This window comes from Eublepharis macularius, chromosome 3, assembly GCF_028583425.1.
Source record: "Eublepharis macularius isolate TG4126 chromosome 3, MPM_Emac_v1.0, whole genome shotgun sequence".
NCBI lineage: Eukaryota > Metazoa > Chordata > Lepidosauria > Squamata > Eublepharidae > Eublepharis > Eublepharis macularius.
This window is the reverse complement of record NC_072792.1, coordinates 92,583,909-92,599,146: the sequence shown is the minus strand read 5'-3', so window position 1 is coordinate 92,599,146 and position 15,238 is coordinate 92,583,909. Positions and strand designations below refer to the sequence as shown.

At 42.3% G+C, this 15,238-nt stretch overlaps 1 protein-coding gene across 1 annotated transcript in view; it reads right to left on the bottom strand.

Moving 5' to 3' along the window:
- Positions 1-15,238, bottom strand: part of DSCAM (DS cell adhesion molecule) — a 540,743-nt gene that overhangs the window by 88,001 nt on the left and 437,504 nt on the right. The window contains exons 20-23 of the mRNA XM_054973688.1: positions 11,918-12,035; positions 6,389-6,552; positions 5,456-5,554; positions 2,883-3,071 (exon numbers count right to left, since the gene is read on the bottom strand). Coding sequence (XP_054829663.1) covers positions 2,883-3,071; positions 5,456-5,554; positions 6,389-6,552; positions 11,918-12,035 — 570 coding nt within the window. The remainder of the gene's footprint in view (positions 1-2,882; positions 3,072-5,455; positions 5,555-6,388; positions 6,553-11,917; positions 12,036-15,238) is intronic.

Below are 15,238 nucleotides of genomic sequence, written 5' to 3'. Positions count from 1 at the left end.
AGCTGTGACTAGCCCAAGGTCACCCAGCTGGCTTCAAGTGGAGGAGTGGGGAATCAAACTCAGCTCTCCAGATTAGAGTCCTGCGCTCTTAACCACTACACCAATCTGGCTCTCAAGTTCCAGCCAAGACCACACTGACCTTCTAAGAGACTGAACAGAGTTCATCCTTTCCCTCCTCCCCTCTCTCCAGGCTCCTTGACTCAGCTTGCCAAAATCCTAACGGACCTTCTTTCCGATTGGGGCAGGCAGGGACTGTGCCCTATAATTAACTTTGCTTTGCTACCTTGCATCACTTCAGCCAATGATTCTGTCTGACTATCTTGATACTGGTATTTCTCTTCAATAAAGTAACTTTAACTCGTACACCTGAGTGATGCAGTGAAGTGCTTGGGGATTCACCTGGCAAGATCTGACAGAGATGTTCCCTTTGGAGATTTGGGGGGTGGGGTGGCGGAGTGGCACTAAATTCAGTATGAAATCCCAGGGATGCATCCCGCATCTTTGTGATAATGAAGAGAACACTGGGGCACAATGGCCAGACTATGCACTGCTTCCAATATCATCTGTGCTCCAGTGTTCTTACGTATTACAACAAATATGCTTATGGCAAATTACAGATTAACAGTTTATTGTGATGTAAGCTTTTCTGGGTCAGAACCCATTTCATCAGGTCCATGGACAGTTACCCTCAGTTGTTAGAAATAATATATTAATACAAACAGAAGAATTATTCAAGAGGACTTTTTTATTCAGATAGGATGACTGTAATATATGGAAACTGTCTCAAAGAGATGTATCAGTAAAGGGATACGGACTGACTATAGACTTTATATTACTATTGCTGTAAATATGATAGACTGTAGATTTTACTACCATTGCTGAAAGTATAACCCTACTGGCTAGATTTTGTGCTGTTTAATATGTTAATTTTAGAATTATTTTTGCTCTGTTTCAACATTTCTTCAACTCTGTATTGGATTTCTGCTGGTTTTAAATCTTTGCAAATTTACAGGTCTAATACCCTATTACATGTGTATTGAAATGTCTGAAATTGATTGCACTGATCCACACTATGTAATCTGCGTTGAGACTCAGTGAGAAAGGCATACTATAAAAAATATAAATAATAGAGATTACAAAAGAGAGCCAGAAGACCCAGAGATCCAAGATAAATATGTTTGTTACATTACCATATAGAAAACAAGATCCAATAAAAAGATTAAACAATCCAATAAAGCAGGAGAAACTGATCAGGCAACGGGAATAGCTTACATACACTTCAAAAGTGGAACAATTACCTTTTGTAAAGAGCTTAACCACACACAGTTGTGTTCAAGCATGATAGTGTCAAAACTGCATGCAAATTCCAAGCTTCTGTTAATTTTATTTATTTATTTCATACTTTATTTATACCCCCTTTATTCTCCAAAAAGGGACTCAAAGTGGTTTCAATCATTCTCCTCTCCTCCATTTTATCCTCTCAACAGCCCATTGAGATAGGTTAGGCTGAGAGAGTGTGACTGGCCCAGAGTGAGGAATTGAACTTGGGTCTCCTAGATCTTAGTCTGTTACTCTAGCCACTTCATCACATTGTTAAATTAGTCTCATGAAATAAAAATAGTTCACAAATATGTTTCCTATTTTCACTATTTCTTGGCTGCTTCACATTATATATTTTTAAAGCCTGAGAGTGTATTAGTACAGCAAGACAATGCAATACAGGAAATGTTAAAGCCCATTTCTACTTCTGTAAAGGTCTGTGCTAGCAATGTACCACATGTCTATGGTGTTCAGTTTCTGGCATGGAAGTTGCCCTTTCAGAGGGGGTGAAAGCTCCTGCCAGAAGACAAACCAGCCATCATTTTGCCCTGAGCAATGCAGCATAATCTCAACTCATGGCAAACACTATGTGCATTCATGTGCTGCAGGTCCTTGTTTGAGCACCTGTGCACACATGTCTAGAAAGATAGCAGAAATGATGGGGGCCCTTTTCATAAAGGGAAGATTTGATTAATAGTGTCTACCATTCTGGCTCAGCACTAGTTGTTGCATACCACATATCTAGAGAATGAAAGGACAGCTTTTCTTTCTTAAAAGCAGCAGCCCAGAGAAATTGTGTTTATAGACACAGGCAGGCTTTCAGGATAATAGTAAAAATGATAATACTTAGCATTTATAAAGCATTTTTGAGTGTTCAAGTACTACCGGTATTGTTATATCAATTCTATAAGGTAGGCCAAAATTATTACCCTCAAGTTGCAGATGGAAAGTATGTGGCTTGGATAGTCATTGCTAAAATGAGATTTGAACTGGAACCTTAAAATCTCTTGTATTTTTATTATTGCTAGAAACTATTGTTTCTTACAGTTTTTTCCCAAACTTTACAAATACTTTACACTCTTGTCAACTCAACTTTATCTGTATTCCCCCTACTCCCCCTCTGTCCCACTTATACCTAAAACTCTTCTTACCCTCACTTTAATTAATTTTAGCTAGTTCTGAAATATAAATATATGAATAGTGAATATGGCTTATATAAGCAAACAGGTAGATAATCAAACACAGATATTTGTACCTAAAACATCAATGCCAACACTAACTCCAGTAAACACAAGAATAACAAAAACAGAATTTTAGAATTATTAGGAAGTCTATGTGGTGATGATATACTGAAGATAAGTTCTACACATCTGCAAAGAGGCCTGGGAAGCTCTTGCAGATGCTGTGAAATTTTGGAGAAAGTCTTCTCACAGCCCAGTCCTTGACCACTGCAATAAACCAACTACAATGTCTTAAAAAGACAATATGGCTGTTTATTTGCATCTTCGTGAGACTACAATAGTCTGGTGTTCAAATAACAACAGAAAAGTTATTTTAAGTACCTTTTCCAAGAGTTTTCGCTTCTATGATCTCACTGATGCGTCCTGGTCCCACTCCATTCTGAGCAGTTAGTGTGAACTTGTACCAGGTACCACACTTCAAAGTCTCCAAACGATAGGAACGTTCACTAGGGCTAATGGGAAAACTTCCCCACTGTTCACTGTTGTCTTCTGAGTACTGCAGTATATAACCTGCCATAAAAGTGAAGATAACATTATTGACTGTGTTTAGAAGAAATATGAATCAATATTTTTGTAGAATATCATAAGATTTTTGTAGAAAATTTTGTAGAATACCAAAAAGATATAATGAAGTACTATATTTTAACTCAATTAATTTGAACAGATGTGGTGTAATGTTTTATTCCCCTATTCAATATAATCAGCATGTAGCTTTAAGTAGGGAGGAGAATAATATATTTCCACTGTCTTTTGAGTCAATGACACTGCTCAAGAGAAAGAACTATCCTTTAAAATAGGCCATAAAATACTATACAGCATAATAGTTCATTATGAATATGATACTTCAGAGCAGCATTGGCCAACAACTGGTTTATGGCAGGGTGATTACCAAATGTATCTGTTGATTTCAGTTATATATTCTTCCTTTCCACTTTGAAAAAGTTATCCAGTACCTTATGGAAATTAAACAATCAAGAAGAAAGACAGGCATATAGGCAAACATAAAAACACATTAAAAAGTAAATAGAAAATAAAACAGCAGGAAAAGTTCAAGTGAGACGCACAGTGCACTAAAATATAACAAATTAAAAGTTTAAGAGAATTAAAATAGTATCTAAAAGAATTTAAGCTGTTTTAGACAGAGTACAGTATTCCACAACAGGGCCATCAAAAAAAGAAAAAAAGAAGAAGACCATGTCCTCATTTACCATCTGCCTTGGAAAGAACCTTAAAACTTAAAAAGCTGGAATGTTTATATGAAAATAAATGCTCCTTTTAATAATGTATGTCAGTATAACCATTGCAAGAGATAACATTTGTACCATTCAGCTCCTCAATGAACACAGTAATTTGGCAGCACCAAATAATTTGGCAACAGCAAACTGTTGGATCACCCTGATCCAGCAGTTTCTCATGTGCATGGAACTTCTGATATTGAAATAAGGTGGGCAGCATGTCCATGTGGACATTCTCTCATGCATTGTGATCTTTTGTTTTTTTATTATTGCTAGGTAACAGGTAGCCTCACAAGATCAAAACAACTATGAAAGGAGAGTCAATTTGATTTGGCTTCTATGAACCTTCTATGAAGCACAGCTTCCTAACCTTCTAGTAAGATAATCAGCCAATTTTGTCTTTACCTTCCCAGTATTACACATTCAAAACTAGGGATGGGCACGAACAGCAATATGAACAAAAAAAAAAGCCACGAACAGCCCAATCTGCTGTTCGAGAACAAGCTGTTCGTGAGGCCCCATTCTAAACAAACAGGTGGTTGTTGCAAGCCTTGTTTGTTGCTGTTCATCAAGCCAGACAGTCTGGCACCTGCGATCAATTCCCTTGGCAACTTAGGCAGGGGTTGTCTGAACTTTGTCTAAACTCCTGCTGTTGCCCTGGAAACCCCAATCTAAGCCCAATTTAGCTTGATAGACAGGTCTTCCTTCCAAGTGTGGAGCTCCAAATTTGTTACAAGGGAGCAAAGACCAGGGGGGAGGGAGGGCTCCCAGCTCTGGCTAGTCTTTGCAGACAGTGGAGAGGGAGAGACGGCTGCTGTTGGCATTTTGATAGAGTGCATTGGAGCTTGAATTTTCTTTGTGTGTGGTGGGATATGGATCTACCCCTTCAGGTTCCAAGGCTGCTGCCAGGTTCTGGGGCCAACCTATTATTTACTATTGGTACCTTTCCTGCTGCCTGCTCAGGTAGGGTTTCTGGGAGTGGCGCAGTAGGGATCTACCCACCCTCAGGTTCCAGGGCTGCTGCCAGGCTCTGGGGCCAAGCTATTATTTATTATTGGTACCTTTCCTGGTGCCTGCTCAGGTCAAGTTTCTTGGAGTGGTGCAGTAGGGATCTTGACCAAACTTGGATGATGGCTGGAGAAGAGCCTGCTGGCTCCTACGAACAGCCAACCATGAACATGTTCGTGAACAGGGTCATGTTCGTGGTTGCTCATGAGTCCCTGTTCATAGATGGCAACGAACAACGAACATCATGTTCGTTTTTTTCTGTTTGTGACCATCTCTATTCAAAACCATTTACTCTTAAATCTGATTTCTCATGAGCAAAAATGGTGCTTGTTTGAAATGTCTGTAACTATTTTCCAATTCCACAGATTATATGTTCATGGAGTGCGCCAGTTGTTGTGTAATGTGCCATGACCCTACATTACTTGCAAGTCCACAATTAACTTGCAAATCAAGTATGCCATCTCTGATTCATATGGAGCAGCACTGTCCCAATACATACTATCATACTATTAATACAGACTATCAGCGAGCAAGTAGCCTAGATAAACTATCATGTCTTTTTCTTAAGGCTAACAAAACTTGGGGCTAACAAGGCTTAAGAGTAGTATTCAGCCCCAAATTTGTAAATCTCTTCTTTGCAAAGAGTGTTACCTCGAATAGAGCTGCCACCGTTGTCTCCAGGTATCCAGGAAAGAGTGATTGAGGAAGATGTGGTTTTGGATACTGTAAGCCTAGGCTGGTCTGGTGGAACTGGATAAGTGGCCATTAAAAAGAGTGATCAAAATCAAATTATTATGCATTCAAATTATTCTTAAAACCATTTTAAAAGAATTGTTTGGGGATGCAAAAAAAAAGTTCTCTTTAATTTAAAGTAGATATTTTAATTCTATATAATCGTATTTGACATGTTTTCTTTCCCATCATTACAATCCCTGTAGGATCAATTTCAAAGGGTTCAGAAAACAAACAGCAAGGTGAGTTTAGGCAGAACTGTGACATGCCTGTCACATATCCTGGGTTATGCTCAGACTCTTTGGGGGGAGATCTGAATGAATGAATGGCTATTAAATGAACCAGAATGACCCAACCTTCATAAAGTCACAGAGATCAGTCAGTGTTACTGAAAACCAGCAGCTACATGCATAACTCATTATTAGATGCTTTGGACACTTGAGACTTTGGCTCCCCAACTGCTGAATAGTGCAATTCTGAATTCCAATGGAAACTGATGAATCAATTATGAAATCAAAACTGTATATGCTTTTCTGACATAAAATTAAATCCTCAAATTACTTTCTATATACTGTCACTGAGAGCCAAGCTACAAGTGATGCCTTACACAGGTTGGACACTTGTCAGCTTCCCTCAAGTTTTGATGGGAAATGTAGGTGTCCTGGTCTTGCAGCTGTAATGGAGAGCCAAGCTGTAAAAACCAGGATGCCTACATTTCCCATCAAAACTTGAGGTAAGCTGACAAGTGTCCAACCTGTGTCAGGCATCACTTGTAGCTTGGCTCTCACATAAATGCTAAAGCCATCATATTAGTCACATTGAAGCACATAAAGGAAGATTTTTATTACTTACCCTGTACCTGTAAATTCAAAATAATTTCATCTGATCCCCAGCTGTTAGTGGCCACACAGCTGTAATATCCCGAATCCTCAGCTTTCACAGTACGGATGACAAAGCTGCCATTGCTAAAGATGCTTCTTCGCCCATCAATCATCACTAGACTGGGTGTCCCGTTACTACCTCACAGGAAACAAATATCATATATTAAAGAGGTTAAAATCAATGTTACTCAAGACTGGGACTATTTTTTACAGCACAGAAAAAATGGTAGAAACCAGGATGCCGAGAGTATTTTTTTGGTACTGCATTGTTAAAGAAATCAGTAACTGACCTCAGTATGATTTGAAGAGAGGACTTAATTTATGATGATATCACAGTCCACCAGATGTTTGGGCTGGAATCTTTTGGTCCCCCATTGACTCGGATTTTATTCAAGAATCTAGGAGTCGGTAAAGTATAACTTTTGTATGTGGCATGTTCCAAGTAGCGTGGTTGTTTGCAACTGATCAGTTTTATCCTGTCTATACCAATATTGCCTATATGTTTAGTTAGTCCTTTTGGAATTGCAACTAGTTCTCCTATCACTACTGGAATAACCATTATACATTGCTCCCATACATCATCATCATCATATATGCCACTTCTCCAGAGACCTGTGTGATGAGGCTCACAAAGTACAATAAAACCATAAAACAGCACAAATATTATCAGTAATGAACAACCATAAAACATGTCATTAAAAACAAGCCAGGGTATAACAATGTAAAACGCAACCTGAAATAAGGATATTTACAAAGCTGTCCAGAGACTAGATGCAGTCCATACAGGTGGAATTCTTCACTGAAAAGTCTGGATTAAAATAGGATTCTCAGTCAGTGGCTAGCTCCTGGCAGGAGACTGTAGGGCAGGGCGCTGTTTAGTGACAGTGTGATGTCACCTTCAGGTTTGCCCTGCAAGTGATGCCATTGCTCTGGCAGCAATCTTTGGTATATTTTTTCTTCTGCTGCCCTATCAAGCAGGGTGTGTGTGGTGGAGGAGGTCCAGGGGCTACTGCTAGTGTCAGGGCTTGCTGCGGCCGCCACTGGGTGGGGTGCTGGGCGGTCTGCTCCTGACGTCAAAGGGGGGCAGGGATTCTGCGGGACCCTGCTCTGTGGATGGAGGGGCGGTATACATCACCCAGACTCCCTCTCACTCCACTCACTGGCCCGCTTAACCTGTGCCACTCACTCCCCTTGGTCTCTGCCATCTCCTCCTCCTTCATCCACTCTCCTCCTTGCCTTTGCTCTTGCTTGGCTCTGCTCCAACTCCACTCCATTACTCCTACTCAAAACCCACCCCACCCTGTGGGAGTGCTTCCCTTTTATCCCTTCAGCCTAGCCAGGCTCCGCCTGCTAACCACGCCCTCCTGCTGCCTTCCACCCAGGGCCCTAGCTGGCCTAGGCAGCTGCACCTGGGCTCATTTGGCTGGAAGCACTGAGCTGGTCCACCTGTGCCTTGTTGGCTGGCTGTCCAGCCTCCCTGGCTGATCTGATGGCTGAAGGCAGGCACAACTGAGCCTCCCTGGCCAGCTGTCCATCTCCTCCCACAGAATGCCTCAGGCAGCTCTACCTGAAGCTGCTTAGCTCCTAGCATCCCCTGTGCTAGGTTAATGCTTTCCAGCAGGGCTGCAGGCTGGGGCGTGGCTCTGAGCTGCTGAGGCAGCTTCTCCTCCCTGGCTGGTAAGGCTTCAGCTTGGCCCCCTGCTGGCTCCCTGGACACCCACTGGAGGGTGGGGCTGGCTGGTCTCCACATGCCCCTTCTAACCCTCTGAGGCTTGGGTGTCTCTTCCCTTCCCCCTGTGGCTGGCTGGGGCTTGGGTGTCTCTTCCCTTCCCCCTGTGGCTGGCTGGGGCTTGGGTGTCTCTTCCCTTCCCCCTGTGGCTGGCTGGGGCTTGGGTGTCTCTTCCCTTCCCCCTGTGGCTGGCTGGTACTGGGCCTGGCTGCCTGCTGAGGCACCTGGGCTGCTGTCTCCCGGGGGTCTCCCGTCCTTTCCTCCAGGTATGTCCGGGGGCTGGGCTGTAGACCCCAGACAGCTAGGCGGTATTCTGTTATTTTGAAAGGCCTGGCAGACCTAGTAAAAAGAAATGCTTTGGCCGGGCACTTAAAAGAAAGTAAGTGTCACGCTCAGGGCTGGCCACGACAGGCAGGTGGCTCACTGGTACTGCAGATGGTCCCAAAGTTAGTTGCCAGGAAGTCAGTAGCCAAGGAGCCAGCAAATGAGAGTCCAGAAGCCAGGCCAAGTGTCAGAGCCAATACGTCAGTCAGAGGAGCAGGCAGAGGGGAAGTCAGAAGGCAGGCCGAGGTCAGAGTCCGATCAATCAAGAAGCAGAGCAGGGCACAAGGCAAGGGCAGGTCAAGCGCAGAGCTCTGGTCACAAGGGGTGGCAAGCTAAGCTGCTTCCACACTTGGCTTCTTCAGCTTCTCTCTCTTATACTGTCCTAACGAGGAGCAGATGTTGTCTCTTTGCCTGATAGTCCCAGCCGGTGCTGTGCCTGCAAACCAGCACTTTTTCTCCTCTCCCACAGAGCTGCCTTTGCTTTATTTTTCCTCTTCTTAGCTGGCCCAGGGAGCTCAGGTTTCTCTTTTGCTCTGGGGAAGTTTTTGTCTCCAACAGCCTCTGCAGAGGTTTTTGGCTGCTCCTGCTGAGTTTCCTCCAGAGCAGCAGCTGTAACAGTTGGCTCTGGCTCCAGAGTAGATCCTGCTGGCTCTTCCATGGCTGGCTCTGGCTCTAGAGTAGCCCCTGCTGGCTCTTCCTGCTCGTCCTCTGAGGAGGACTCTGGGGCAAGAGGTAAGGTGGCCAGTCGAGGATGAGGCTGACTCATGACAGTAAGGCTGGTGCCAGGCAAACTTCATGGGGAGAGTCTTACAAATGTAAGGTGCTGCCCCTGAAAAAGGTCTCTCTGGTAGCCACCCTCATTACCTCTGTAGGCCAGGGACACAGAGAGCAGCATTCAAGAAGAGGATCTTAACTGACAGGTGGTCCTTCAAGTACCCTTGCTACAAGTTCTTTAGGGCCTTAAAGGCAGAAACTAGAACTTTGTTTCCAGATGGGCAGATAGTGCAGCTCTTTCAACATAGTGTTGATATGATCCCTATGTCCAGCTCTGGACAATGGCCTGGCTGCCTTATGTATTATTAGACTATCTGCTGTGTTTCATATTCCTTCAGGTTAAACTGCACTTCTAAGGCCCAAATAGACATGGCAAAGACCACAGATCTCCATTTATCAGTAAATGACCAATTGTAAGAATGTGCGGTCATGATTTAGATCAGGACTACAAAGGAGGAGGGCAGAGGCAGTTTAGTCTTTCAACCACAGCATAGTTTCACTATCATTTCACTACCAGGGAGGGGCTGTGGCTCAGTGGTAGAGCATCTGATTGGTATGCAGAAGGTCCTAGGGTCAATCCCCAATGTCTTCAATTAAAGGAACGAGGTAGTAGGTGATCATGGCCTTAGACCCTGGAGTGCCACTGACAGTTTGAGGAGACAATACTGATCTTGATGGGCCAAAAGTCTGACTTAGTAGAAGGCAGCTTCATGTGTACATTAGCATTTTAATGTCAAGAAGACAGGATAGTCAAAAAGTGTGTCTTTTTTTCTTTGAAAGTGCTAGAAATGGTATCAGGAAGGTAGGCAGTTTCAATTAATGAAAATATGTAGGGGCTGAACAGTTAAATCTTCTCCCTTTCATGATTTTCATTTTAAAAATGGACAGAGATCTGTGGTCTCCATCACATCTGTTTTGGCCCTTAGTTGCAAAATAAAACAAAAATTACCAAAACAAAAATTACCAAATACTTATAGCTCTGCATAGTTAACACATTGAATATGAGCATTCCCAGTTGACCAGATTCCTAAACAATGACAGCTTCAGATATGTGATCTGGGCTTATTTTTCACTTACATGATACTGTCGTCCCACCCCTTAAAACCTGACCACACAAATGGGGACTGCCCCACTTTTTAGTAACATGATACATTTTCAGCACCTTTGAAAACTTGCCATCACACTGATTTTCAGTGCAAGGGGATGTAAAAAGTGCTATAAAATGTGGATGCCCATGAAAGTTACTGAAAAACAGACAATGTGGGGGTTTTCTGCATGGGTGTTTTCCATCAATTCTTGCCACATACTACTTTGATTTATCCCCTGATTTCCACACACATAGTTTTGCCTTTAGTTTTCACTTCAGGTTTTTTGGGGCTTCCCCTGGGTTTTTCCCCAGTTCTTTTGCGACCACTTTTACCCCAATCTTTTTCTGGAAACTGATTTTGAGTCAAATTTTTCCTCGTGTATGATGTTTCTTTTTGGTTTTTTTTTTTTGGTCCCATGCTCCTCCAACCCACTCTTTGATAACTAGACATTTGTCATCATCAAACCACTCCTCCTCCCCACCTTCCTTTCCATCTCTCCTTGTTTTGTTTTCCATCTTTTTAAATTAGCATTTTCAAATAACCATATCAACCTACCATTGTAATAACCTACCATTGTAGTAGATTCTCTTGAATTCTCAACTTCCATGAAAAAAAAAGTAACTCTCAAGCCAATTCCATTGTGGAGATATGCCTTTTCCCTTATCTCTCTGTATGGGAAGGGGCTAGAGATTTACCTTTTTCTTAAATGAAAGCTACTAATTCAGATAATCTGGTGCATCTATTATTACAACAGTAGGTTGATACAGCAATATAAAAATAATGATTTCTTTTAAAAAATTGCAAAAGTCCTAGTGCCGTGGAGAGAGGTAGCTAGTCACTTCTGGTGGCAGACAAAGCAGTGCATTTTGAAATGCACATAGCTGCTGCTGTTGCTCTGGACTCTGCCCTAATAGAGGTTGGTTTGCCCTGCCAGTACTGGCCTCTGCCTCCAGGCTCTGGGTCAGCCAGGGCTCTCTAGTCCTAGGTATGGGTGGTGGAGGTGCTCTTCTTACAGGCTTCCTTATGCAAAGACTTCCCCATGTGTTCATTTTTTATCTTTTTAAATTCAGCCTTTATATTAATATATAAACATGTGCAAAAAATAAAAAGGGGAGGGGTGCTGTGATGTCACCAATGCCGCTGATGACAACAACACCCTCCCTTGAAAATCCCAATTATTTAGGGCATATACAGAACAAAATAAACCAACTACATAATTGTAAAAATGCAAAGGGAGAGCAGGCATGTGGAAGAACCATAGCCAAACTAATTCCAGTGCTTCAAGATCAATTGTGAAGAAAATCAGGAATAAGTTGAGTGTTCCAAAAAGCCCATGCTGAACAGAAACAGATGCTTCACTGTTCCCTAACAGCTACAGACATGGAAGCAGCCTAACAACTCAGAGCAACTGAAGCTGGAGTGCTGACAATACACAAAGGCTTAGCTCTAGTCTCTCTGGTTGCCAATAGCTGGAAATGCCCTATTGGATAAGGAGGCAAGTAAATTCTTGGCTCCACTTTACATAGGATTGGGAAGCTGAGATCATCTGGTCCTTCTTGAAGATGTACATATAGTTGCTGGTTACCTTTCTTTCATCCATTTGACTGTAGGAGCTGGGTCCCCAACAGCCTTGCAAGGGAGGATAATATCTTTCATCCAGGGGGTTGTTACTGTTCCACTGAATGTCAGAATTCTGGCTGGAGCTGAGACAGAAAACAGATTAGGAGATTGGTATGGTGTACATTCTGTGCGTAGAACAGGAGGAATTAAATATTTAAAGCAACATTTAAGATGCTTCTGGCTATGTTTATATGAGACTAATTAATTACAACCTACATTATCTGTCTGTTGGAACACAAATAATATAATTTCAATATCTGAAGAAAAGAAGATTGGGAGGAAAAGGAGCCTAAAGGCAGCTGGGAATAAAAACAAATGGCATTTAATCACTGACCTCTATCTTGTATTGGAGGAAAGCTGTGGACAATGCTCATGTTCTGATGGCTAAGGAGTCCTCAAGTTTGTTAGAATTCAGCCTGCACTGGATGTCAGCAACTAGTCTGCATTCTATTGGTGGCCTGGGATTACTTGTTGCAAGACTCTTCTCTTGGCCATTAGAGCTTATACTGGAACACTGTGGAACTGTGGAACTCTGCCCACAAGCTGAAGCAAGACCTTCAGCTGCCAACCCCAGCACTTTCCCCCTCCCTTATAATAGCATTGCATGATCAAAAGATGATGCTCATGGATCCTTCTCTGCTTCCTTCTTTCCTATTATTTCTTTTCTATTTGCAAATGTATCTTTTGCAGTTTACAGCATAATAGAAGAGCCATAACTTCAACTTCTTAATCCCCAATGTCAGACTCTTTTCACCCTCCAATTCTCCCAACAGAAATCCAGAAATGGAAAGGAGGGAAATGAGACAGAGAAGAAAGAATAGGGCAGAGGGAGGCGACACACTATGTAGTAACAGCATCTGATGTTTATTCAAAGAGTTCCAGGAATTTCTTCCAAACTAGATCATATTTCTCAGAGGCCTTTTCCTTTTTGGCTTCTAGGGTCTTGCATGTCTTCCACCCAGCTTTCTATTTTTGAGACCATTTGACATTTCTAGGGTTAAAATCATTGGCATGCAGCCCAGTATATTGGGGAGGGTGGGGTGGGGGGAGTAAAATGCAAATAAATGCAGGTTGGCAAATGTAGTGTTAGATGGAAAGAGAAATGAAGAAAGCGGTGGCACAAGCATGCATGAGGCAAGAAAAAATTCCCCTCTTGCTCAGAGTTCTGGTTTGTCCCTTCCTTCTTGCCCTCATTTGGAAGTGGCGGGGTTGGGCAGGAAGGGAGATAGAACATGCAAGAAATAGAAGGTTCTCTTGCTTGTCTTATCTGGTCTCTTCCCACAACTTCTTCATACATAGGGAGAGCTTGACAGATCAGACCAAGGATCCTCTCCAGTCCAGCATTTTTTTTTCTCTCAGTGGCTAGCCAGATGCTTCTAGAAAGTCCCAAGCAGGCATGAAGGCATCAGTCTTCCTTCTGCTGCTACTCCCCAGCAACTGATTAGCTATTATGGCTCATAGATATGCTACACTGATTGTTTAATTCCCTTCTAAAACATTCCAAGTGGCCACACATTTGATTCCTTTATCACCCCAACCAATGCACAGAAATGCTTGTGAACACTGGTAAACCACTATGAAAAACAACTGTATCTAGTCACATCAAGATTGTCTGAGGGTAATGCTTTATCAATGCACACTGGTAACAGGGATGGGAGGGGCAGCAGGAATGAACTGAGGAATGGATTTGGAGAATCCACAGACCCTCCAGAGCAACTGGTTTGGCTGCTGTGTGACATAGGATGCTGGACTAGATGGACCACTAGTATAACCCAGCAGGGCTCTTATTGTGTTCTTTTGCTATGTTAAGTAAAGGGAACCATCGTATTCAGAGACAGTAAAATTCTGAAACCCAGTGCTGTGATTGCCGCAGTAGAGGAGGGCTTTTGCTTCTATGCCCTGTTTGTTGGCCCTCCAGGGCAACTGGTTGGCTGCTGTGTGAAACAAGATGCTGGACTATGTGGACCGCTGGTCTGATCCAGCAGGGCTCTTCTTATGTTCTTCAAGTAATGTTTCTATATGCCCCAGAATTAAGGAGGAATGGAATACAGAGGAAACTTTCTGAACAATAAAGGAATGGAACTGGGGAAATTCAGTCATCTGTAGAAGCAGTGTCAGGATGTTCCGTGCACAACCAGGAACAAGAGCTTCAACAAATAAAAAGAATGAAAAACTTTGATATAAAAAAACTTCCTTCACATATATATCCACACCGGTTCACATGTTCATTTGCCCACAGTTTAAACGGTATGCACCACTTGTCCAACTCTCATATAGGCATGGAACTAAGAAAGTCCCCTGTTCCATATCTGCCACCACAATGTTTCATTTCCTTGTATGCTCTTGTGCCAGAGCCATGCATCCCTTTGCCATCCCCAATAGTGGTGGAAAGTTCTGTTGTAACCTCTATGAGGTAATTGGTTTAGCCTAGTAGGGGAGACTCAGTAGCTAGAGCCAGGCAGCTGAGGAATAAGCTTGTTGCTGGGGAGCTGAATAATAATATGCTCTTATCACTTTGAATAAGGTAATCAAATGTTGTATGTGAACAATATGATTTAAAGCGGTGTATGTGCTTGGTTGGTGTTACTGGGATCATACTATTTTTGCAAAACTGTAATTCCCCAAGAAGAGGACAGAAGCCTGGGCTACAGTTGCTTCGAATTGGAAGATAGTGAAAATAACTATCACTTAGTGGAATCAGACAAGTTGAACTGTTTACCCTTTTCAAAGACATTGTTGGTTTAAAGTTTCTGTATGGTTGCACTTACGAGTTTAGTTAAAGAAAAAAAAGTGGTATTGTATTAATTGTTAAAAAGTTTTTCTTTAAGTTTCTTCTTAAATTTGTGTGAAAGTTTGCTTCCTAAGCCCCATAGAACTCATACAAGGAGAAGTTACAAAAGTGGTGCCCAACTAGCATGAGGCTTGGAAGTGAACTTGCAAACAGAGATTGCTTTAATGGACGTGTGCAAAAAGCTGGGGTTTGACATGCATAGGACTATTCTCTTAAGTGATATAGAGTCTACTGATGTAAATACTGAGATTAAAAATGCTGTAGAACTGTTTGGTGCAATTGCTAAAATGCAAAGGCTAAAGGGGCAAGTCGAAGAAATGTTGCTTTGTGAATTCCAGACTCCCAGTGCTGTTTGGAGATTAGGGAGGGAATGCTGGAAGCAAAGATTGCATGGAAAGTGGGAGGTAATCCCTGCAGATTCAGAAGTTTACGCATTGCTTAGGGAAGAAGCAAATGATATGGTACAGGAAAGGAAAAGAATGTTAAATGGAAGTT